This window comes from Cynoglossus semilaevis, chromosome 14 (genome assembly GCF_000523025.1).
Source record: "Cynoglossus semilaevis isolate Cse_v1.0 chromosome 14, Cse_v1.0, whole genome shotgun sequence".
Classification (NCBI taxonomy): Eukaryota; Metazoa; Chordata; class Actinopteri; order Pleuronectiformes; family Cynoglossidae; genus Cynoglossus; species Cynoglossus semilaevis.
Genome location: NC_024320.1, coordinates 12,496,165 through 12,520,952, shown reverse-complemented (window position 1 = coordinate 12,520,952; position 24,788 = coordinate 12,496,165). Strand labels below are relative to the sequence as shown.

Below are 24,788 nucleotides of genomic sequence, written 5' to 3'. Positions count from 1 at the left end.
GTGTTAAATTAGGGTAAGCTTTCACCAAACACAAGAGCACAAACTTTACAGCAATGTACTATGTACAGTACATACTATCAGTGACGATGAGGTTGATGGCTGGTGACTTCTCTGGAGTCAGATTTACAATTGTTAGAACCGAAAAGAGCATCTTATTTCACTATTCATCCAACATCATCACCTGGTAATGCTTCAAATCCATCAGCATTCCTCTGTCACTGACAACAACAGATATTTGTCCTACAAAGAACGTTTCTTTATACAAATGGACAGAGCACCCTTGTGTCTAAGAAATTCAGATTTACTGTAAACAAATTCAAGTATAGAGATGAGTGCAGCACAAGTTTAATTTTGACCTTCAGTAAAAAAAAAAATCAGTTTTTTTTTTCAACAATTCCAATGTCCAAGGTGAACCTGGACTGGTGACTGATACAAGGTCCTTATATATGATGAAGCTGTAGTTGATAACAATGAGAGCCCAACTGCTGTAATGTGGGTCAAAACTCCACATTTAGAAAGTATGTATTTCTAAAATCTAAAAAAAAAGAAAGAAACATCTTGGTCAATATTTTAAAATCTAAAACTCCTGCAGGTCTATACATAGTTCACTTTTCCATCTTGAGTAAGGGAATAAAAAAGACAAAAAAGAAAAAAAACCCCATCTGATTTCATTTCTTTATTGCAACAAAGATGTACAAAGTGTGGGTAATCATAAATGTTAAAATGTTAGAAAAAGCATATTTGGAACTGTTAACAGTACAGTGGATTGAAACATTGGCTTGGTCAGTTCCATCCATGTTTGTGTGAAACAGCAGGGAAAACAGTTTGATCTGCTTTTGTCATCAGCTTTTCTTCAACAACGGCAACAAAAAAAAAAAAAGAAGAAGAAATCACTGAACAGAGAGAAATATATGGAACACAAAAAAGATGTAGAGGAGAAAAAAAAGACTTCAATTTGCCAAAATCAACAGAAAGAAAGAGAAAAAAAAAATCAACATGCAAATTAAAGGAAAACTCAAACTAAGACATTAAAAACACGTATGAGTGGAGAAACATCTGATCTAAAATAAATATCTTTCTCCCTAATTTGAAATATGACATAAATTGACCACTACCTTTATTTATGCCATGAGGCTATAACATGTATTTACAGGCTGCACTTAAAGTTGACAGTAAAGACACAGCGGCCCATCACTGTCACATATTAAGACCACAAAATTACCCATCATCCTTTGGTCTACTAATCGTTATCACCATCATCGTCCTCATCATCATCATCATCATCATCAACGCAGGAGCAATAAGGTACAGAGAGAAGAAGAAGCTTTGGCAAAAGCAGGGAAAAAAAAGAAAAGAAAAGACACAGGCGTGTCACATGACGTGTTTACACGGACATTTGGTTGGTTGCACAGCAGGAGATGTTTGGACAGACTTAGGGCTACAGCTACCAGGACGTGACGACCAGGTTACACATACAACCATCTGTTTGGAAGGTGTTGAAAGGTGAAAATGGACAACGACCTTTTCCAGGTCTGACAGACACATTTACATAAGTGTAAAGATACAGGCATACTGATTATATATATATATGTATATTTATATATTATATATTCTGTGTTTACCTTTTTACTCTTTAAAATACAAATATAGAGTAACCCGTGTCCTTGTTTGGTTCTGCCTCTATCAGCTCATCTGTCCAAAACCTTTTATCTTGAAATGTTTTTCTTAGGAACCCGTGTGGCGTTCATGACCTGGTAATAGTAAAACCGACTGTACAGTAAGGCAGAGGCCTTCAACGCCAAACTGATGGAAGGACGGGGCAGGGACCACCTGCTGTATAAAACTGTAACAGTGAATTCAACTACATTGATCTGGTCCCTACTATATGTTGTACTGTATACACAGTAATATGTATTACAAGACATTTACACGTACATATGCATGTATATGTATGCATTAATATATGTGTATATATATGGACATATACATGAATATATATATAAATATACATATATACACACATATACATTAATATATATAGGCATATATATATATATATACATATATATACACACATATATGTATGTATATATATATATATATATACGCATATATATACACCCATATGTATGTATGTATCAATATGTATATGTGTGTGTATTTCCAACAGCCCCGTTGAAGGCCTCTGCCTTCTACATATGACTGTTTCATCTGTTGAAGACGCTGGACACTAACAAGAGACTCATTAGCCGTTAAAAGGACCACATTCTTAAGGTGAGTTTTTATCCCATAGTTTTTGGGAAATAACCGTTAATGAAACTCGAGCCATAGTTTTAAAGGGGGAAAAAAAATCAGGGGTTTACTGAAACTATTTTGTTTTTTCCCGGTAATATTACTATGTTATACTAAATAAAAAACTGTGAATCTTTCTAGGAATTTATTTTTGTTCAGCATAGGGCCATTTGTTTGTATTGTGAGTTTTTTGGGGACAAAAACATTCATTTTCTACATCTGTTGTGGCACTAAAGTAGTAACAGTTTTAAATCCTTGATAATACTGTGTCAGACTAATACTGACATTGAAATTAGACACAGAGTGTAATCAAGAGATCAGCATAAGGTCACTCATCTTGATGCTTCAAAACAAGCATGTTTTTCAACAGGGTCTTTGTTACAGGTCAGTTGGGGACACATATATATATATATATTGTCATGTATTTGTTGACGTTTGTTCAAGAGCGTTCAGTTCCATGCTTTATAAGAAGCATTTACAGGACCCTTCATGTGGTTAGTAATGCTCCTCTGGACTACTTGAAAAATAGGTTCACTTTTTATTTAATTTGTCCTGAGGCAGCAGGTGAAGTTAAAGGTTTAAAATGTTAAAAATATTTAAATAATATATATATAAAAACAATACCTTTAGCCTTTCATTGATCATATTTTAAATCCAAACTTATTGTCCTATTTATCTCAAAGAGCCAAAAAAGTTGCTCCTGTAGTTAGTGTATGTGGTTAGGAGTGTGTGTACTTTATGTACAGTATTGTAGTACAGTATATGCACTCATAATAACAGAGTGACAGGGTGTAATAAGAGCTGATGCTATACTGCATTTGTGCTATCTACAGTCTGAGCAGGAAGCAGTTGGTATGCAGGACAGAGAAGAAAAGCGCTCATTAATACATTCAACCAAAACAGGCATCGTGTCACATTCCTAGATTAGATTTGCATATAATACATAGATCACATGGTCTGGGTGGGAGTGTAAAAAAAATAGAAGAACCCTGTTTGACCCCAATGGCTAAATGGCAGTTGCTGAACATACAGTTCAGTTCAGTGATCCACAGAAACACGAGCTGCAGGTGTTGTTTTTTTCTGTCTCAGTTCATTCATGGCTTTTATGTTGTCTCAGGTCCAGTGTGTAACAGTGACATCTAGTGGTACGACTACAGACTCCACTCTCTGTGTGTATCCGCGGAGGCCATGCCGTTTGCTGCTTCTTATGTAGTGTATAAATGTGTACATTAAGAAGCGGCAGCCCGAGCCTGCCTGTTACCGTTACTGTTACTGTTCTCTGGATAATAAACATCAATAAAGCGTCTCAATTCGCTAGGTGGCGCTCTGTTTAGCAATAAACAACGTCTGGAGTTATTAAAGCCAATAAGTTAAACATCTCATGAGGTTTAAGTGCTAAACTCATCGGCTCTCTCTGCTGAAGTCGGCTCCATTTTGTGAATGACTTTTCTCATCAATGTCCAATGTGTGTATACAAATTTAGTTGAATTGAACTTCGTTTTTATTTGTCCAAATATTGGCTAAATCACAAAGTTTCACTGTCGTCTTAGAAACGTCAAGATGAGAATTTAGCTCAAGCTGTCAGAGAGCTCCCTCTGCTGGATTAGTGAGTAAAAACACCAGACTATTGAACAGTTTAAAAATCCAAATTAAAACTTTGTTTTACAATTTGGTGCAAAACCTGAGGTTTTTTTTTTTAGAAGTCACTGTGTTACACACTGAACCCTTAACAGGAGAAAACAACATAATCTCCCAAGTCTGACTGAAAATTATAAAAACATCACTGTTCACCTGCTCCCACCAACATCCCATCTCAAAATCTACTTCCTTCACACTTGCTCCATATATTTTTATTCATCTACTTCTGACACGGCCACAGAGTGTATTGGGACAGACCACGACTGTTGGCACGGTGATATCTTATGATTGCAACATTAATTCTAACAGGAAAACAACAGTTATAACCACGTTCTTTCTTTATTGTCCTTATGTTCGTGTCACATTGTTAACATTAGCATCACTTTCGGCTCATACGTTCTGAAATGACATCATCTCCAGTAGAAAAGGTGGCATCAGTAGCTTTACGCTGAAGTGAGAGTGTGAATTAGAGCTGGGGGAGAGAGGGGGTGACAGCATGTCTGCATGGCTTATTAATGGAGGTGTTGTGCTCTTGACTAACTATGGTTCCCCAGGTTATGGGACAGTGTTAAAGCTGCGTAGGCAGGATTGCTGGAGTAGGTGATTGTACTTGTTTTCGTGTCATGTGTTCTTTGTACTGGACTCTCTGCTTCAGAGGAACTGGTTTGATGGCAGACGTAGGTCTTGAGAATGTCTCTCTCTCTCTCTCTCTGCCCCTGCTGTTGTCAACAAATTGTTCGTTTTTGTCACCAAATATTTTCTGTGTTTGTCTGTAGACAGCATGACCAGCTCCCTAAGGTGTGTGTGTGATGTTGTCACGTTTGATGAAAGGACTCATTTTTGTGTCGTGCTGAGCTCTAACCAGGCCCATGACTTTGGAAATCCTGCTGCTCCTGATCTCCAGGTTATACATTCCTACATCCTTTATGTAACAGCACTTCCTTGTACTCTCTATTTCCACACAATTTTGGGGTAAACTATGTCTAATGATTTTCTTCTACATCACTGGGGCGTTGTGCTTCTACCATCTGCTCATCCACCTTCTCAGGCCCACTGATAGTGTAGCATAAATGTTTATTATGAATGAATGTTTTTTTTGTTTTTTAATTCTTGCTTGTATGGAGAACAGTTTCCACATCAATCTATTCTTCATGTCTGGTTTATGATGTGGATTTAGACCTGATACAGTGCAGGGCTCTTCTTGTAACATTAATCTCCTTTTTTTAAAGACGTGCAGCATGGAAAGTGTAGTGAACGGCCAATAGGAACACTGCTAACAACCTTTCTCTGAACTGCCCTGTGATTGGCCAGAGTCTTTTAGTTTTAGTTAAGAATTTGTCAAGGATACAAAAGTAACGTTTCCCCTCCAAGTCCAGCTAAGTTTCTATAGTATTGTCCACGTCACTCTGACATGTCTCACTTTTACGTCTCTTAAAATACAAAAAAAAGGTAGAATGAACTTCCTACAAGAGAACCGAGGAAAGAGTATCCTTTCTTCCAGGAGGTGTAGTGGACTTCTACTACAAGTGCTTCAGCAACACAAGCTCATATGCATAGAGGTATATTTTCACTCATTCTGATTTCACATTCTTCCTGTCAGCAAGTATCACAGCACGAAGCTCACGTCACTCACTCTGTGTGGCCACCAGAGGGAGCAGCAGCCTGTCAGACACGTGCAAAACCACTGCAGCAGCTAATGCTCACTCAGAGAACTAGGCCTTCGAGCGCCATCGTTGTAACAGAGACCCAGGTGCATTATGGGAAAAATATATATCAATGAAGTTCACCAAAGAACTGGCAAATGATGATTGATTCTCATGTCACCCATTAATTGTTCCAGCCAGTATGGCTTATTTTTGAGGTGGGGTTGGGGGAGGGGTGTAGTAACAACAGCTTGTTGCAGAATTAAGGCAAGGTTTGAACAAACTCATTAGGTGAAGCAGTGTCAACACAGGCAAAGAAGCACAAACACTTAATTTAGTCAAATAAGAAGCTACACGGGAGAGTTCAGCTCGTCACCTGACGAGGTGATTTTAAAAACCGCTATGTTCACATCTTTAGCTGCAGCACACAAACATCTGAGACATCACAGCCAGAGGATGACTGCTGTCTCTGGTTATGTACTGCAGTTGTGTATATTTCTACAGCTTTGAAAAGGAAGACCAAAAATGAACAGAAAGATTAAAATGCAATGGCCCTTTACAAACACATCCAATAAAACAGAGAAAGAATGAAGACAGATTGGCTTCTTCAAATGCAATCACGTTAACAGCCTTCAATAAATTGAATGCAATTAATTTGCATAAATACAAAGTTCTGACTAAGGAGGAATCACATTGAGAGCCTCAGTATCATTAACTACAACGGAGCAAAGTTAATATTGTCAACCTGGAATAGAGATTGGAATTATCTCATCTCATTCAGCTGGAAGGCACATCCATAAGGCTTCAGGAGGCGGTTCTCTCTCAACATCCGAGGAAAACAACAGAGTGATTTTATTGCTGCAACGCAACCCGTCCGCTTCACCCGACAAGTGTGACATCAATGTATTCCACCAGATGAGAACAATGTGATCGTTGTGCACAACTGAGTTTGGTGCCTGAGAGAAATGAACTCGAACAATGATGAAATATTCCATGAAGAAATTGGGGGAAAAAAACAAAAAAAACAAAAAAACTATGGCGCTACAGAAGAATCTAGATATCTCAGAATAAATAGAAGAGTGGGCAACTTCACCAACGCCACCCACCACCACCCAGACTTTCCTCCATCACTCAGAGCATTTACATATGGAAAACCGTTTCTCTTCCTTCATTTGATTCAAGTAACCAGCTTTGTTTCCGTCAGTGTTTCTGTTTGACCTTCTCTGAAGTGTGTGTGATGCACCTTTAGGTGTGGACTGGAACAGGGGTGTGTACGCGTGTCTTCTCCCAGACATGAAAATCGCCACGCTCTTCTCTTGCTCTCTGTCTGTGTGTTTGTCTAAGAGTAAAAGGTGAGGACACTCTGGTGGTTGCCACGCACCAGCAGGATGGGCGGCAGGTCCTTGGACAGCACCTCCAGCCAGGCCATGTAGAGGGCGCTGGACACCGCCCCCTTCCTGGCCAGCGGCAGGCTCCTGTTCACAGAGGGAAGCAGACGTTGAGAGTCAGTAGTGATACTAGTTTGTTCAGTTTACGCTGAGAAAAAAAAAATGTTACAAATGAGTTTAAAAAAAAGGCCCCATAAAAACATGGTAAAGTAAAGCTTCAAAACTTTTACGTGAGGATAAACCAAAAAGAAACGTAAACGTGTTTATATTTACCTGGTAATACTAAAAAAAAACAAACTCTTAGTCAATTTAAATTTCAAGTGGTTTCCACTGGATGTCATAATCTTTTAGTCCTGCCACTGTCAGGATTTGAACCAGCAACTCAATGAAGAATCCCTGACATCTTACCCACTACACAATAGAGAATGTTGTTATAAGCACAAAGCTACACAATAACTACCATTAGAAGATCAGGTATTTATTTTGAGTCAAGGTTACCCGTCTGTACTGCAGTACTATCACAGGTAGTACTGCAGTACTATCACAGGTAGTACTTGTTTAAATACGTTACATTTAGTTTCAGATCAAAGAAAAATGTCTGATCAACCATGTAATCAGAACATTTGTTGTGTGTCCAGCAAAACAGGACAGTGAGATTATACAGAGTTACAGTAACAACACACACACACACACACACACACACACACAGCGGCAGCTTACATGACAATGAGGGCGGCCGTGCTCGAGTGCTCCTTCAGCAGCTCATTGAGTCTGATCTGACGATTAGTCTGAAGAACAAAAACAAACCGGTGTTTAGGTTTGATCTGAGCAGATAATCATCTGAGTGACGCTCACAGGCTTTGTTATACTCAAACAATAGGTTGGTTTTAAATTATTGATATCATTATAAGTGCGGGTCAAAAACAATAGGTGACATTCTCCTCTTGATTTAAATTAGACACACGACTATGAGATGGTAACGAGACCTGGTGTAAGGACAGGGACCAGAGACAGGGGAGTGGGACGGGAGAGTTGAAGGTGCTGAGATTAGGATTGACCAGGATAGAGATTAGACATGTAGAGTTTAAAAACTGAAGTTAGGGGAGAGAGGTCAACGATGTTTGGACATGTGAGCTGTGGTGATCTCTGAAGAAGGAGAAGGTCTGAATAGAACCTAATCAAATGAAGGTAAATAAGGATTCTTACAACATTAGTCCAAACTCTATCAGTGATGTGTGACATCAGATGATATCACCAATGTCTGCATTAACTCAACAGCTCAGCCTCAGACCTGCACAGACGGCAGTGTTTGTAGGTCAGTGTGACTTGACAGCGATCGCTAACACTGACAAAGTGTGTGGAAAAACAAACAGTGTTCGTGACTAAGGCGGAGTGAGGTCAGATCTGCTGACCTTGGCACGGTACAGTTCCAGCTCATTGTCTGTGATTCTCCATGGTTCGCTGTTCTTCAGCTGCTCGGCTGCTTCCTGCTCCATGTCGTCTTCCTTCAGCCGGTACGGCTCTATCATCTCCTCAAAGGCTGTCGTGCTGCACAACAACAATGGCATGAAGGTTAATGTTACTGGCCGGGAAATTACATAACCTCAGGGAGTGGATTTGAAAATGACGTTCAGGCTGTAAGGCCTCAGTTTTCCCTATTTTGGTAGTTTCATTGTTCATGCCTGCCTTACACACAGAAGGTCCAGGGTTCAAGCCCCAGAGGAACCACATACTTAATGCCACCCCCCATGTGGCAGACTGTGTGGGTTGGAAAGTCTCACACTGTGACTTTCCACATTGTGGTAAAAATAAGGGACTCATTAAAACCATTGCTCTGTGAGGTCTACTGAGCGTGTCTTACTGCTCCTTCTTGGGTTTGGTGTTGATGTCTCCCAGTACAGTGATGTCTGAGAAGTCTATCCTGAACTTGCTCAGCAGAGTGGCCATTCTGCAGAAGAAACAAAAGACAAAACAATGAGGTTTACAGCTTTAGACCAAGGCATTTCCAATCCTCTCAGATATGCAGTGACTCATGGTGGAGGTCGTGCTACGACTGCTTTCAAGATTTGAAGTGTTTTAACCACCGAGTTCCTGGGAAGATAAGGTCAGCGAGGAAAAGAATTCTGCGTATGAAGAATCATTTCCTTCACCTGCAGTTTCAAAGGGAACCGAGAGCCTGGGGTGTTCTCTGTCACAGACGCTCTGCTGCTGGTTACTGTTGATGGTATTTTGGTACAAGGGTCCTGTTACTCTGACAAATCTGATTTCAGTTCACTGTGTCTACAGGAGATCAGCAGGGATCAGCTGGGCTCCTCGTTATTTTAAGAAGTACTGAGACCCTCACACACACACACACACACACACACACACACACACTGGGGGAACATCTGGGAACACAACCAGGCGTGGAAAAAATGTGACAGATTTAATATGATCATAAAAACTAAATTCACTGGACGTGACAATAATCCACACCAACCTGTCAACGTCCTGTTTGTCTACTTTGTATTTAAGCTAAAGATGTGATTTTTTTTAAATTTACACGTTTCCTTCTTTAGTGTCACCAAGGTTTTATACCCCGGCCAATGACGACTGTGGATAACTACCATCAGACCAAAGGCAGAATGTAGTATTACTGTAGTATTACTGTAGTATTACTGTCTTCAACAGAACGACTCTGTAACACTGTCTGGTGCATGACTCCACCAGACAACTGCATATTATAAAACTAATATCAAGAACAACAAAGAACAAAAGAAAACTGTTTGTCATTTGTGGTTGATGATTGACAAGGCCCACAGCGCCATCTAGTTTTGGGACAGAACCAAAAATTATTTTGTAATAATCTTTGCCCAAGTTCTTTTGTAATACCTGTTTCCTTGTGGCGCCTTCTGACACTTAGAAGACATTTAAATTCAGCTGCTTCCATATACATTAGGGTATTTTAACTACTGTGTGGAGAGTTTTTATTTTTTGCACCTTTTTCATTTTCTTATTTTTATATTCCTTTGTATTTTTACTAATTTTGTTTGACATAGCTATTACATCAAACAAACGAAGGAGGAGGAAGACGACGAAGGGTCTGGAGTCAAACCCCAGGGTGGATGGATATGCCACCAGTGATGACTGTTGTTTTGTGTCCTTTTTTAAAACCCAACTTATTCCCCGCAAATGGAGCTGCTGAGATGGAGAATGCATTTACACAGTTTGTCCATCAATGTAATGTCTATCTTCATCTGTGCTTACACCCATCTGTTTATCTATGGAACAGCAGAACCATCAGCGGGAAAACAGGCCGGGGTTGGTGCTCAAATCTTAGCAGCGAGCTAATTTTACCCAACAAAAGGAGGTAGGAGGCAGCTGTACGGGACAATGAGAGACAGATAGAGGAGGAAGAAAGAGAGAGAAAGAGAGAAAGGGAGAGAGAGAGAGAGAGAGAGAGAGAGAGAGAGAGAGAGGGTATTGTAAGTGGATTCTCTTGAGCAGCAGAGACTGACAGATGCCTTTGTGCTGAAAACTGATTTGGCTCGAGGAACAGTACATTCCTAAAAGAATCCTGACATGTCACAGTGTCAGAAAACAATGACTTCTCAGCTTTATTGGAGAAAGTGTCTGTCCTACAGTTTCAGGTTGTAAGTGGGCTCCAGGCACCACCTGTCTCTGATACATTCTTCAAATATTATTGTCATGGGTGCAGGTCTGAGGTCAGCCATATGCTTGTCTGTTTATAAGTCATTTCAATAACATGTGGCCGGAGGAGGAACATGTGTGCTACTCACGCTCGGCGGTCGTGGTCAATTCTGTTGATTTTGCCTCCAATGAAGACACGGATCTTGCAGTCCTTCCATCTCTTCTTGTTGGTCAGCAGGTAGGGGATGAGCAGGGTCAGACCTAGACAGGAGACGGGGTCAGACAGGTGCTCGGTGCCGATCGTGTTACTGTGACTCAGCTGTAGGCTGAGTCCGACTGAGGCACAGCTGGTGGGACTTTCAGCGGCCGGTCTGCTGACAACCCAGTCAGGACAGCTGCTACAACAACTGAGGTTAACATGTGAGCAGCACGACTGCATCACCGAGTGCTGCTTTTGACTTTGACCAAATTATCAGATTAGAGTGGCCACATGAGTGAGCAACGCCGCTTTCCTGGAGAAAACGTTTTTTTTTGTTGCACCAGAGAAAATCATCCTTGAACATATCGTCATATAATTGTTATTGTAGATCTAGATTTAGCACGTCACCGTCTTGTCTTAGATGAGTTAGATGAATCTTTATTAAGTGAAAGAATAAAGTTGCTTGAGAATGTGTTTGGTGTTTTTAATCATAATTTAAAAAATAATGATAATCAGTTTTAAAAAAGTATTTTATTTTTATCAGTTAATAGACACCTCAGGTGACGCTACATGGGATCAACACAATCATCACTGTAAAAAGACTGTTCTTCTGTGATGTTATGGCATTAACAAAGAAGCTGAAAAGTTCAGACTTGTAAGGAGCAGGCTGACATTGACCAGAAACATTTTATTATGATTTTTTGGACGTTATTACTTTGTATTTTTTTAGACAAACTGAAGGAGCCGTTTCTCTGACTAAACACACTCACCTCCGTCGTCAAACAGCCACCACACGTCCACCGTTCCTTTTCCTTGTTTCTTTTGGAACTGCTGACTGGCCTCCAGCAGCCTCTGGTCCGACACATTCAGCGGTACCGTGGGACTTCTCTTGTCTGCAGGCAGAATCGGGCGACGCGTGGCCATGCAAACGACAAACACCAGACAGAAGGGAACGGATTAGAACGGAGGAAAAGAAGTCATTATTTTTCTTTCACCACTAAAATTCTGGAGCTGTGAAGTCTGTTAGTTAATGGAGGACACATTAAGATGGAACTGACATTAATGTAAGCGTTAAATCAGTGAGTCATTCTCAGAATAGCACAGAATCAAACAGTGTGTCCCCCGCACAACATTTATGTTAATTTTTTTTTTTAGAAAAGACAAAAGACTATCGATGTAAATGCTTTTGTAAATGTTTAGTATCTTCATTTATTCCCACATAAACGTAGCCCTAATTTTAGTACATATTAGGTATATGGCTGTCAAACAATTTACAACTGTAGTCTGAAACGGTTGTCACAAATGAAATGCCTGCGACAACAATTAAAATAATTGCAATTTTTAGTCAGTTGAATCTTAGTAATCCTGGATAGAAAGTTTTTTTGAACTACATTAGATGTTTGTTGTTAACAGTGGTTTCTAACACTGACCAAACTGCAAACCAAGGATTAGGGTTATTATTTCTAACCTCATAACTTCTAATGTGTCATCGTTAGTGTTTTTTTTTTAAATTCTTTCAGGATTTGTGTGTCGTCACATGATGTAGCAGAAACATGAGAAACGCTTTTCGTCCTGGAAGAGAAGAAGCTTTAAGCAGAGAAGAAAAGCAGCAGCAGCAAAGAGACTGGAGTCTGGAAAGAGACTGAAGACAGTTTGAGGAAAACAGAAATGTCTGTACACACAACAATTACAACAACTGAAGACTTGGATTTGAAGTAAGGCACATTCACACAACTGACATTCTACTATGTCTGCAGAAACTAGACTTGACCTTTAAGCCTGAGAGCAGGAGAAAGGGAGGAGAAGACAAAATGTTATTCCCTGATGCCAAGTGGTTAGAGGGCCAGAAACACGAGGCAGACTGGGAGAAAGTGAAGACAGGGACAGCAGGAAGCAGGACACTACGTTAATGCGGAAGGAATTCAAAATATACTGTGGAGGAAAGAGAAGATGAATGAAAAAGTAAGCAAAGGAAAATATGTCCCGAGAGTCGGAAGAAAAGAAGAGAAAAGAGGAGGAGAAGAAGAAGAAGAGAGGCTGATAAAACAGGATGAGGAAAAGTTCAACAAAGCAGAGAAAGAAAGAAAAGATTTAAGGCAACCCAAAAAAAAAAAAAAAAAATCAGTGTCCTGCCTTTTTTCAACAGGGGCTGAGTGGTAGCTTTGCCATCGTCGTCGTCATCTGAGAAATTTGAGACAAAAGACAGAGGAAAACATTATAATTAACTGAGTGGGAACCAGGGTTCCAGGAAGTTTTACTTACTTTTACTATAAAAACTCACGCTATCTCCACCACTTAACTGCTACTTTGGGATTACAACAGAATAAATCCTTTGTTTTGTTACATATATTTCCCAGGTGTCACTGTAGCAGCCTGGGGTCAACACCATTCATTCAATCATTCGTTCGTTCGTTCACTGCTGAAACATTTTCATATCGGCGAGGGAAGCTGGAGCCAATCCCAGCAGTCGACAAGAGAGGGAGAATGGGGGGGGGGGGGGGACCAGTTCAAAGAGAGATAAACCAGTACTGTATGGTGGTTAAACGTCTATGTTTCCTCTTCTCTACTTTTTCAAAGAAAATGTGGTTTTAACGTTGAGCGACTGAGCAGCTCTCAGCAGGCGTCACTGAGCCACAGCCAGTTGGTGTTGGGAATGTTTTTATTGCTTAAGTTCCCACAACAGAGAACTGTTTGTTTGTTTGCTCTGTTCACAGATGGGTAGGAGGCATGGGATGGTGATCTGTGTGTGTGTGTGTCACGCAGACACACACACACACTTAAGGGCTCAAACATCTGTGGAATTCTACTCTGTGACCTGTGGGACAACCGGGTGACAATTTCCTGCTTATGAACAAAAGAGTGTGAGTGTGTGTGTGTCTTATATAGAAAAGATGGATTAAGAAGGATTTGTGACATGGCCGAACCGATATCCTGGATTTTCTTTGGTCATGAAGTGTAACGTAAACACAGGCTGACACACACTTCCTGTGTTAAGAGAAGAGGGAGGTGTGTGTGTGGGGGGGGGTGACGGGGAGTTCTTGTTCACCTTTCTGTATGGCAGGACTGTTCTGGAGGCTGGTGGCCTTGGAGCTTTGTTTGGACGAGTCGGCGTCAGAGTCTTTGCTGGTGTCTATGGAGACAATGACATCTTTCATCCCTGAAGACTTCTCCTGGGAGGAGAGCAGGTCATCTGTGGGGAAAGAGGAGGAGAGGAGGCATGGTGACAACTGAGAACGAGGAGAAAATTAGCCATCGAGGGAGAAAGATGATATCCTACTTAGTGCTGAGGCTGAGAAAAAGAAATACAGTAGAATTTCATCTGGATAAAAGTAACACAATGCCCTTCCACACAGCATTACTGTTGGTTTCACTCGAACTAAAAAACACGACTGCTGCTGTGACCTTGGAAAAGTCTGACTGCAGACAAAGAAGGCTTTCAAGAGGCATTATGGGAAATTTGTGGTGCAGCAATTTTAAGCTTATATTAGTCCCACAGGGACTAATAATTAAAATGCTTTAAACGACACTGTGTTTTCTAAGCACCGTCATGAGATACTGGAAAAATGAAATGGTGAAATAAAATGTTCCTTTTTCTAAACGAGGCCCTTTGGATTTTTTTTACCAATAAATAACAGCGTAAGTGTAGAAATGTTTTAATGATTGTAAATAATAAATAATAATATTTGTTGTTTTTTGTAATGTCTGCTTGGTGTCAATGTATATCAATCAATAAACAAATCATTTTTTTCCCTCTTTTCTGGCCTACTTCATTTTTTAATGCACACCTGTGTGGATGATCACTAAGACTAAGAAAAAAAAAATTTTTTTGTTCATATCTGGAACCATGATATGACCAACTGTTCTGATACCTTGTCCTTGGATATGGGACACATCAAGTCCCTCCTTCAGACGCAGAATGACAGCACCAAACTGGAAGTCAAAGGCATCGCTGTAAAAGAACAACAGGTTATTGTGTGTGTGATAGTGTAGATAATCACTGACACAATCACTGACTCCAATGACAAGACACAGAAATTTGAAGAAGCCCTTTGGATTTGTTATTATTATTGTTGTTATTGTTGTTGTTATTATTTCAGGCAGGAGGAGTTCACTTGTGTTAAAGTGCATTTTGGCTCCACTCCACAAGACATTATTAAAACTAGAAGAAAAATGCATCTCTCATCCAAAAATAAGGACACTGTGTCTAAGAACACTATCCTTGGAGACAAGACTATCTATGTTAGTTTAAGGAACTTGGAAAGTAGATATGTTTGTGTGGCCTGTTTACACCTTTCATGGTATGTGAAGGCCAGTTGTTCTCCGACACAAACAGTACTGGGGACGGAGACCACTTATTTATTTCTAAATTCCATATGCTCTCGGTTAAAGAAAAGGTTTCACTACAGTGAAAGTGAGTGGTGAACCCAACACCAGTGACTCTCTCAGCTGAGCACAGTAACTCTACTCACTGGATCATGCTGATGTAAGTCTCCACGTTCATCATGTCTCCATCCCTCCAGTCGTTCTTGAAGCCCAGCACCAGGGTGTTTGGTTTGAGGCGACCCAGGCCGGCAGCCTTCAGATACACCAATGAAAAACCAACATTTTTTTAAATCAACATTTATAATAATTAATTTTCTTGCCTTTGTCTTTTACCTTCAACTGTAAAATGCTGCTGTGATGTTGACCACTCCAGTTTTGTCTCAATTAAGAGACAACACATCGATCCATATATTTACTAAATGATCCGTCTATTTTTCCATTCATTCATGTAAAATACTTCAGCACTCTGTTGGCTCAAATACTGAAACTACAAATACAACCTCAGACACAGTAGAGTGGACAGTATCGTCACACGTCAACGTTTTCATATCATCTGTCGTGCTGCATCGTTTTAATGCTTAAATGACACTTGAAAATGATGTCTGCTCTGTTCACTGAAACTCTAACTGTTGACATTTGACCTTAATGTTTCCATTGACTTCATTGTTTACATACTAAATCCATTTTATACACAATCAATGCACAACCCTCATAGGGGAAATGAACCTCCTAATCCTAGGAGGATTAGAAGGAACACTTGGATGTAGACTTTTTGGTTTCTGGCTCGTTTTATCTGATAGAACAGAGTCTCTCCTGGAAATGAATCTGTAGTTGTCTAATCTGAGAGCCGTTCATGTTTACTCCGTTCACTTTAGAAGACCTGGACCTGATTCTGTGACGTCTTTTCAGATTGGATGTGCATCACAAACCCAGTGAAAGAGTTTTCCCACCTGCAGTAGGTACTGACTGCCCTGTCTCAGGTCCTCGGCAAACACTGGTGTATAGAAGGCTTTGGTCTCATTCTTCAGAAGCCAGCGCTGGTACCGGGACTGCTCTGCAGCCAGATCTTTGAAGCTCTGCCTTCTGTAGCCCTGTGAGGACATGGACACGAGCAGTGATGTTTTTATTACGCTGGAAATGTTTCAAAGTGACTTTGTTTAGAACGTTCCAACTTCCTGCTTCGGGGTAGAAACCCTAATGATTGTTCCATTGGTTCTGCTGTGTTTCTTAATGTAATGTCTGTGAAAGTGACATTTGTTTGTGTTGAACATTTTGATCAAATTTACAAACTTTTAAACGGACTTAAATCACCAGCATTTTAACTGGGGACCTACCCATACTGCCACTTGGAGTATCTGCCGATACTGATGTCAACATGACAGAACCTTCTTTTCTCTTCCAGCATGAGGGCTGGTTGACAATGGCTGAGAATGTTCATACCATTTAAGTGCAGTGGTTTCTCTAAGTCCTAATGGAGGCAACAGAAGAGTGCTGGAGGCCATTAGGCCGAACCGTAAACAGATAAAAAGTCGGGTCTAAAAGGTAAAACAAAGCACTCACGGGCTTTCATTAGAGGAGATGTCACTGATGGAACAGATTCTATTCTCAAACAACAAGACACAGCACAGATATTTAAGTTCAGTCAACAACTGACAGATCAGCTCACCCCTTTGACGTGACCACAGATCATCAGGCCTACGTTCTTGGTGAAGCTGTGGACCAGGTCCAGAAGAGCAGGTCGAGAGTTGGGGTAACCAGTCATCACCAAACACTGAGGTCTGAAAGGATTGAACTGTGTGTTAACGTTGGCAGTGTTCATACTTCAAATAAATACTTTCTTTTTTGGCTTTCGCAATAACAGCGTTATTACTCTGTGTGTGTGTGTGTGTGTGTGTGACTACTTTCTCTTCTGACCTCAACAACCTCCAGTCTCCTTAGTATGAGAAGAGGGGAAAAAAAAAAAAAACAGGAGCAAAGTAGCACACATCAAAGCAAATATGTTAAGCCTCAAGGGATTTAATAGAGGAGCGAAGAGGAGATCTTGTCTTGACCGGAGCACAAGAGACACTGAGGACACCATTAGAGGCATTTAATATCCTGCTGGGTCTGCTGACATGGGAACGACACAATGTCACTAAGACAATCTGCCACCGGAGTACAAACTAACAGTAATGCAGCTCCTACTGATAAGAAATAAGCTGGACTTGATAAAGGCCGGTTCCTTATTACCCAGTTGTATTCATATCCTTTTTATTAAGTCTACAGACACAGCCGCCGGGCAGCACTTCCTGGAATTTATCCTTGTTGACGTCAGAATTCCTCACAATCAAAAGGTGTGGGTTTTTTTTCCCCTTAGGTTTGAAAAGAAATCTTTGACATAGTAGAAGGATTGGTTTCTAGAAAGCAACAAAACAAAACACCTAATGTGTTCTAAACATAAGATATATATAAGATAGATAATAGACACAGGTTTGAGGTTAATATAAAATGTCACGATAATGACATGTCGGTGACTGGGTGAGTCTTCCAACAACTTACACTGTTGTTGATCTGATATATTCCTCCAGACAACTCTGTGTACTGGAGAGTCAAAGAGTCAAAGAGTGAATACCTGAAGTTCTTGATGTGATCCTCCACCCCACTGAGGTGCAGCGTGTGGGTCAGAGACTGGTGGTAGGTCAGAGCCTGGGTCGATGAGCCCCAGTTAACATCTGGAACAGCACGTATGCAGGCAGAAGGACACACACGGTGCAGTTAGAACGTCTGTGTCATGTGGTGCTGAAAAGACCTCCAGTGTGTGTGTGTGTGTGTGTGTGTGTGTGTTCAGCCAAGTGTGCACACAGGTGTCAACGACCAGCTGTGTGTTTTAAGAGGAGCTACGATGTGTGTGTGTGTGGGTGAAACACTTCAGAATCCTATCATTTAGCTGAGTGACCGATGCAAACTTTTTTACTCTTTGAGAATCATTTACTGCAACTCCTGAAAGGATCATTTCTACTCATTCCTTGCAACAACATGGCCAATATTTTATTTTGAAGGAAGGTTAAAAATAACAGATGAATTCAAACCCTATTATAGTTAAATTGTAACACTGTTTTCATTTTGGCTAAAAACTAAAATAGAACAAGAGAATAAATAAACAAATGCACATTAAAAAGGTTTTTTAAACTCACTGTCTCATTAACTGTTAAAGAGTTTTGAAAATGTTACAAAAACTGATTTTTGTCACTGTCTCATTAACTGTTAAAGAGTTCTGAAAATGTTACAAAGGTCAAAAAGTGAAGGACTTCACTGATTTTTGTGTATTGATAACTAAGGCAAATCATTTTTATTCCTCAACAAAAACAACCATTTTGTTGGTTAAATAAACATAAACTTAATAAATGTGAAAACTTAATATATATATATATACATAAAAAGTTGATGTTGCAACCATAATTTTTTTTTCGGTTTGTGTAAATCTTCCAGACGTTTTCAATCACATTGAACTGTGGGACTTTATCTGCTAAACCTTTAAACCTTGTTTTTTACCTCCTTGAACCCATGCTGACTCACCTGGCTTCTTGTAGCTGACATAGATATAGAGGCCGAGAACAATGACGTTGGTGAGGAGAGCTGCCCACCAGTTGATGACAAACATCACCACACAGCACAGTATGGCTCCAGCCAGAGAAACCCACATGTTGTAGTATTTGAAGCTGGGACGCCAACCTGCAGCACCAAAGAACGCGAGTTAGAAGGAAACACGGAGACAACGGCAGTTTAACAGCTCACTGTACTGTTTAACTCCGACATTTGTGAAATTAATCACCACCATGAATTGAGAACTAGGGCTGGGCGATAAAATAGTACCATGAACCAAATATCCAACACCTGCTAAAGGATTTGTTTGGGAGCTGAATGACTTATAGTGACGATGTTAGAAATGAAGTAGAACATCAACAACTCCAGGGCACTGCTGCTGGATCACAGCCATCCACTGTATCAATTTACGGTCCCTGTTTTTTACAAGCACACAAACACTGCTTTAACATCACTGACCTTCAGTTCAGCTCAGTCATGTGATCAGTGACATATGGTTTTTAATAGCGACAGGGCCATTGTTGTTCAAAATTACATATAAAGATGCTCAAACAGGAAGTCAGGGATTTTGGCCGAGTCGGTAGAATAGAGAAGAAACGCAGGTTCATATCTGTCCTGACCAGTTATCTAAAACAGGGAAACAAGGTTTCATGGTGTCACATGTGGAAAACGCCCAACCCTAATAAAAACACACACGTCAAGTTAAGGTTAAAATGCCATTAAAAGAACAAATTACATATGGTTACATAGGTCTTTTTTTTCCAGTATTAACAGGACATTTGCATGGTAAATGTTGTTGTTAAAAAGAATTAAAGTAGTTAAAAATGAACTATGTTTGGGTTAAAAACATGGGAGTTATGAGCAGCCTTTCAGCTGAACACCTGGAGGTTATCACCTGGCTATTAGAGACCATACGTATGAACTGGAGTTCAGTTACTAAACACTGGAGGGAGACACGTTGACTGAGTAGCTACAGAGAGTGTGTTCACACTGGGTTTTTTTTTTTGGTTCGGATTTAAGCAAAGAAAATAATACACTCCTCATGGCACTTCTGTACACAAGTAAAAAAAAAAGTCTTTGCTGTAAAAGTCTAAAACACCAACACTGAACAGAAAATACCAAACCAAAAAATCTACTACTAAGTTTTGTAAATGTAGATTGTTTTTAAATTTTATATTTAAAAAGTTAATTCCAGCTCTAAAAATAAGATTGTTTTCTAATCAAGTACATCAAGATTTTTTCCTGGTCAAAAAAAAGCCTTGATTATTTACTTGACACAGGGCTTTTTTAAATTTCTTAAAATGTTATCTTTAGGTTGTTTTGATCTTGAATCTGTATTTTTTGATTTTAGTCAAATTGTTTTAGCGTTGATCTGGTAGTAGACACAGTAGATCAGCCTTAGTGGACCACACCTGAATTCACCAGAGTCCCAGTGATGCCACATGTTTAAATAAATGACACTAATTCAACAAATGGCTAAGGGACCACACCTGAATTCACCAGAGTCCCGGTGATGCCACATGTTTAAATAAATGACTTTAATAAATGCTTTAATTGGAGCCGACCAAACATAACTAGTGTGAACACACCCTTAACGACGGTCTAAAATAATTCACCGGACATAAAGGGTACATTGATGGCGTTGTACTTCTTAGTGCCAAGCAGAGGTTTTTGTTTACTGAATGAACAGAGAGTGGCACTCCAGGGGCCAGACAAACAGGAAGCTCAGACATGACTGAGTGGTTTCACAGGTTAAACTACTGCAGGCCTTCGTTCAACTCCTGTACCCTTTAAGTCTATGAATTTTATGGTTGCCTGCTTGGAGTAAATTAGTAGCAGATAAGGAATCTGTACCTGATGTTGTGCTAGAGCTTTGGTTTTGAGGAGAAGAAAAGTACATGCCTTAAAATAAATAACTTTTTCGCATGTCAATCATCTCTCTGGGTCAGTTGAGCCTATTTACACATTTATATCTAGGTGTTAAATAATTCAGAACTTTTGTTAAAAAAAAAAATCATCACAATGCTATAATTGTGCAACATCAGAAACAACGCTCTACATTTCACCGCGTTCATTTAAGTTAGCAGGTTACAAGTCATTTACATGTAGTTGGTGTTCAGGTCGAAGTCAGGGCGTGCAAGTTTTATGCACAAAGACCTATACTGTCAAGGTCCCACCTGTGGACTGGAGAAGAATTGCAGCTGATCTTCTGACTCACCTATAAAATGATGTCATTAACCAAAGAGATTGAGGGTAAAAGCTACTCTGTGTAGAACTTATCAACATCAGGGGTGCAACGATGCATCATGAATTGATTAGAAACTGAAATGCATGAAGATTTGCATCGTAATAAGTGATCTGCGTTACCTCAAAAAGTCACTGAATGGTGATGTGTAGTGTTTCTGTAAGGAAATGTGCATCATTGTATTCGATTTGTCCTGATTCCAGTCGTTACACCCCTAATCACCAAAACCCAAAACACATCGTCGCTCAAAAAAGTTCTGAAATTACACTTTGATCTCAATGTTTTTCCAATACCCTGCACTTTTTACATTTGTTACTGTATGGAATGCATTTATTTATTTAACTGAAATCTTTAGTAATTTAGTAAAAACGACACATGTCCAGGTTTTGCCATACTGTAAAAGCCCCATGACCATGAAGTGGTGTGACAACAGCACCACACTGAGCTGCAGATTAAAGGCCAGTTTTATTTTGGCTTTTGATCAAATGACATTAGGGATAGAGGCTTTTCCTTTCAACTGGGAAAGCAGCTGTGAGCCATTAATGACTGATGATAAAAACAACAACGCTATTTTTATGCACCACTGGCTAAAGAACAGCAACAGGAAAACAGTAACAGCTAACAGATTTTAGAGCGCACATCATTACAATGATCTGAAGCCGTTCCAGCCGATGAGAGTATGGTCTAACATCACAGTTTCTGACAAACACCAGGTATCAACACCGTTAAATACTGGGTGTTACACTCACACGTGTGACGTAAGACTGTCAACGCCTAACACATCGATGGGTGCGTCTTCTCAAGTCTGAAGCACTTGAGTTACTATAATAAAAATGGCTGTAGATCTGAGAAGTAGGAGAAAACTGACAGGTCCAAAACCTTAAATGGGTGAATTTGACATTTAACAACAATGACTAAAGATCCAGAAGCTTCTCTTTAAGAAGCCTTTCAAATACTACTCAATGCTGTAGAACAGACAAGTCAGTAAAACCTGAGTTATCAGCTTTCCTATGAGAAGTCTGACATGATAAAACTTGCTGTCAGGAAATGCCCCAAAGCTCATGAGGGTTTTTGTTTTTGACTATGTCGAGTAATTAACTTAATTTTAAAACCCAACCAATGGGATGGCACTGCTGGTCTTCAAAGCGTAGCTAGCCTAGCACCTTTTAAAGCACTTCTCATAACTGGTCTTGGTCTTACCTGGTGAGTTTGCCAAGGAGGCGTGGAACACAGAGAAGTTGATAAGAGCATAGGATGCCAGGAAGAAGTTGGAGATGATGGGAGCAATTACGTTCAACTCAGCTGCAAAATGAAGACAAACAGGTTAGACGACTGACATGGAGTTTCACATCAACCTCTCAGGAAGCCAACATTTTCCAGGAGGGACTACAGTGGGAATGAATCAACATGTTAACACTGGTTTCAGAAGCACATCTGGAATTGACAAAAATAACTCTTGTACTATTTGCCTGAAAACCATACATTATACAGAGTAATCGTAATCACTGCAATTACAGCAATATTGTACTGATACAGATCTGGAGTATCGTATCGAGCCATCCCTACTCTATACACCCCAGCTGGTCTGCCATGTGACTAACATCTGATTATGTGATCTGCTGGAGTGAGTGCAGTTCAACCTCGGCCAGTCCAACCCGCCATGTTAAATTAAAGTATTTAATTATGTTGATGAAAAACATTTAACTACGTTGATATTTCATTCTCAACAAACCACACAGCCCTGGGCCATAAAATGACAGCGTGTACGTGTGCAGTGTGTGCAGCCGTACCAATGAGGATGAAGGCCAGACCAATAAAGAAGGTCAGGATGTAGCCTCTGAGGGGCTCGTTGTTCTTTCCATATCCTTTGGCAAACACTCCGATGTAGGGATAAATATTGTCCTTACACAGAGCCTGTAGAATCACAACATAAGGAGTTCCTTTTTTTAACTAACACGTGAACAACAATGTAAATGGTAAAAGTATTTTGCATTGGTTGAATTTGTTCTCACGACACCCTGATAATATTTACCTGGAAAACTTTAGGAGCACTGACTAAAGACGCCAGAGCTGAGGAAAGAGTTGCAGAAAAGATTCCTGCGCTGATAATGGGGCCAAACCCAGAAACCATGCTCATTGCCTTATTAGAAAAAAACAACAACAACAAAAAAAAACTTTATTTAGCATTAAACAACAAACGCATTTGGACTTGCTAAAATTTTAACTGAAATATTCTTCAATGGTCAACAACATAATTCATTGCAATAAAAAAGTGCAATATACCTGAAAGTCGTTATGGAGTCCAAAAGGGCAGCCATCTTTGTCATTAATACAGGTGGTGAAGTTGTAGCCAAAATTGCAGGCAGCTTCAGTGCAGTTCATTTGGAACGTGGTGCTGACGGTGTCGTTCACATTTCCACTGGCATCTCTCACCATACAGGAGCCTGGCATACAATCAACTTGTTGTCATTTAGCTCAACACAGGAGTTTTTTTGGAAAAACAAACAAACAAAATAAAAAACAGGATAAATACTCTACCTGTTGAAACAGCTACACCCAGGTAGACAATTCCTGTAATCAGTATAGCCAGTAGAGTTCCTCTGGGAATGGCCTGCTGCGGGTCCTGCAACATAATCACCACAGCTTAGACACAAAAACAGCAGGGAATCCGCCACAGCATGTAAGTCACTATGGGAGAATTGGCCTTTGACCTAGTTAATAGCATGCTGTATTATTAGACAGTGTATTGCAGACCTTTACTTCCTGCTCTACTGTATGTGCACACCTGATCTCTGTAGAAATAATGTTACAGTATCTACCACATCTAAGCTCTTTTCTCTTGTACAGATTGCAAACTCAGAATATGAGCCACGGCATTATTTCTGTTAAATGAGCCACTGATCGGTACACAATGTCTTCAAACGAATAAAAATTGATTTTCATTTTCTTACAGTTCTCCTTTTCTTTATACAAAACCAAAAATGTCAATGTTTTGACCTAAAAGACTGACAATGGTCTGCTAGTATAGTGGACGCGTCTGAAGTTATTTATTTAGCCAAGTGTATTTGGCTTGAAAGGCTAAAACTTTGGTATATAAGATTAAAACAGTGGTTTTTGTCACTGATATTGTTTGTTATTGAAAGTAAAAATATATATATATATATAAGAGACCACAGTTTACAGTATCCATCAATCCATCTTTTCACGTCACTCATTATGCTCATCAATTATTTACACAATTCTTCAACTTAAAACATCATTGATTTGTAGACTCTAATCATATGCAGCACATTACATCAGAATAAATGGAAGTTCCACTTTCAAGACCGTTTTATTTGCACATTATAAATTACTTACAGCGAGATCTCCTGAAATGTTAGCTCCAGCCAAAATTCCAGTGGCTGCAGGGAAGAAAATTGCAAAGACGGAAAAAAAGGTTTCGCCTCGTCGGAAGTCCGGACCCATATTTTCCCACATGATTGAAGCTGAGGGGACAAAAGTCGATTAAAAAAAAAATTTTAGGTGCTGCTGAGGACTGACCAGGTTTTACTTTGAAGATCACAGCATGTCTTACAATCGTAGCCAAAGAAGCCCTGAGATTCCTTTGCCTTGAGAGGAATGAAGGTACCAATGAAGAAGTTGAAGATGGCTGTGATAAGGACGACAAGCAAGAAGATCTGGGCCTACAGAGAAGCAAAAACACACCGTGTCACTGAGCCCTCATCAAATTGTGTACTGAGCCTGGAAGTACCAACGCTCTTCAGATCAAAATCCTAATACTATTACAGCACCAGCAGGTTCTTTGCAGTTGGTTTAGGAATTTTTCTATATCCTTCCTCTCATTTTAA

At 39.9% G+C, this 24,788-nt stretch overlaps 1 protein-coding gene across 2 annotated transcripts in view; it reads right to left on the bottom strand.

The window, feature by feature from the left end:
* Positions 1–3,979: 3,979 nt before the first annotated feature.
* The window catches only part of slc12a2 (solute carrier family 12 member 2), a 36,849-nt gene continuing 16,040 nt past the window's right edge, over positions 3,980–24,788 (bottom strand). Inside the window, exons 7-27 of one of the 2 annotated variants that reach the window (XM_008325134.3) lie at positions 24,515–24,623; positions 24,298–24,425; positions 23,479–23,563; positions 23,224–23,384; positions 22,973–23,080; positions 22,731–22,854; positions 22,141–22,242; positions 18,669–18,824; positions 17,725–17,824; positions 16,780–16,891; positions 16,064–16,204; positions 15,260–15,366; positions 14,660–14,739; positions 13,837–13,980; positions 12,924–12,971; positions 11,561–11,683; positions 10,741–10,852; positions 8,823–8,909; positions 8,374–8,509; positions 7,682–7,749; positions 3,980–7,048 (exon numbers count right to left, since the gene is read on the bottom strand). In XM_008325134.3, coding sequence (XP_008323356.1) covers positions 6,913–7,048; positions 7,682–7,749; positions 8,374–8,509; positions 8,823–8,909; positions 10,741–10,852; positions 11,561–11,683; positions 12,924–12,971; positions 13,837–13,980; positions 14,660–14,739; positions 15,260–15,366; positions 16,064–16,204; positions 16,780–16,891; positions 17,725–17,824; positions 18,669–18,824; positions 22,141–22,242; positions 22,731–22,854; positions 22,973–23,080; positions 23,224–23,384; positions 23,479–23,563; positions 24,298–24,425; positions 24,515–24,623 — 2,367 coding nt within the window. In that variant the 3' untranslated portion in view covers positions 3,980–6,912. The remainder of the gene's footprint in view (positions 7,049–7,681; positions 7,750–8,373; positions 8,510–8,822; positions 8,910–10,740; positions 10,853–11,560; positions 11,684–12,923; positions 12,972–13,836; positions 13,981–14,659; positions 14,740–15,259; positions 15,367–16,063; positions 16,205–16,779; positions 16,892–17,724; positions 17,825–18,668; positions 18,825–22,140; positions 22,243–22,730; positions 22,855–22,972; positions 23,081–23,223; positions 23,385–23,478; positions 23,564–24,297; positions 24,426–24,514; positions 24,624–24,788) is intronic. The other variant, XM_017038664.2, reaches the window with a different exon arrangement.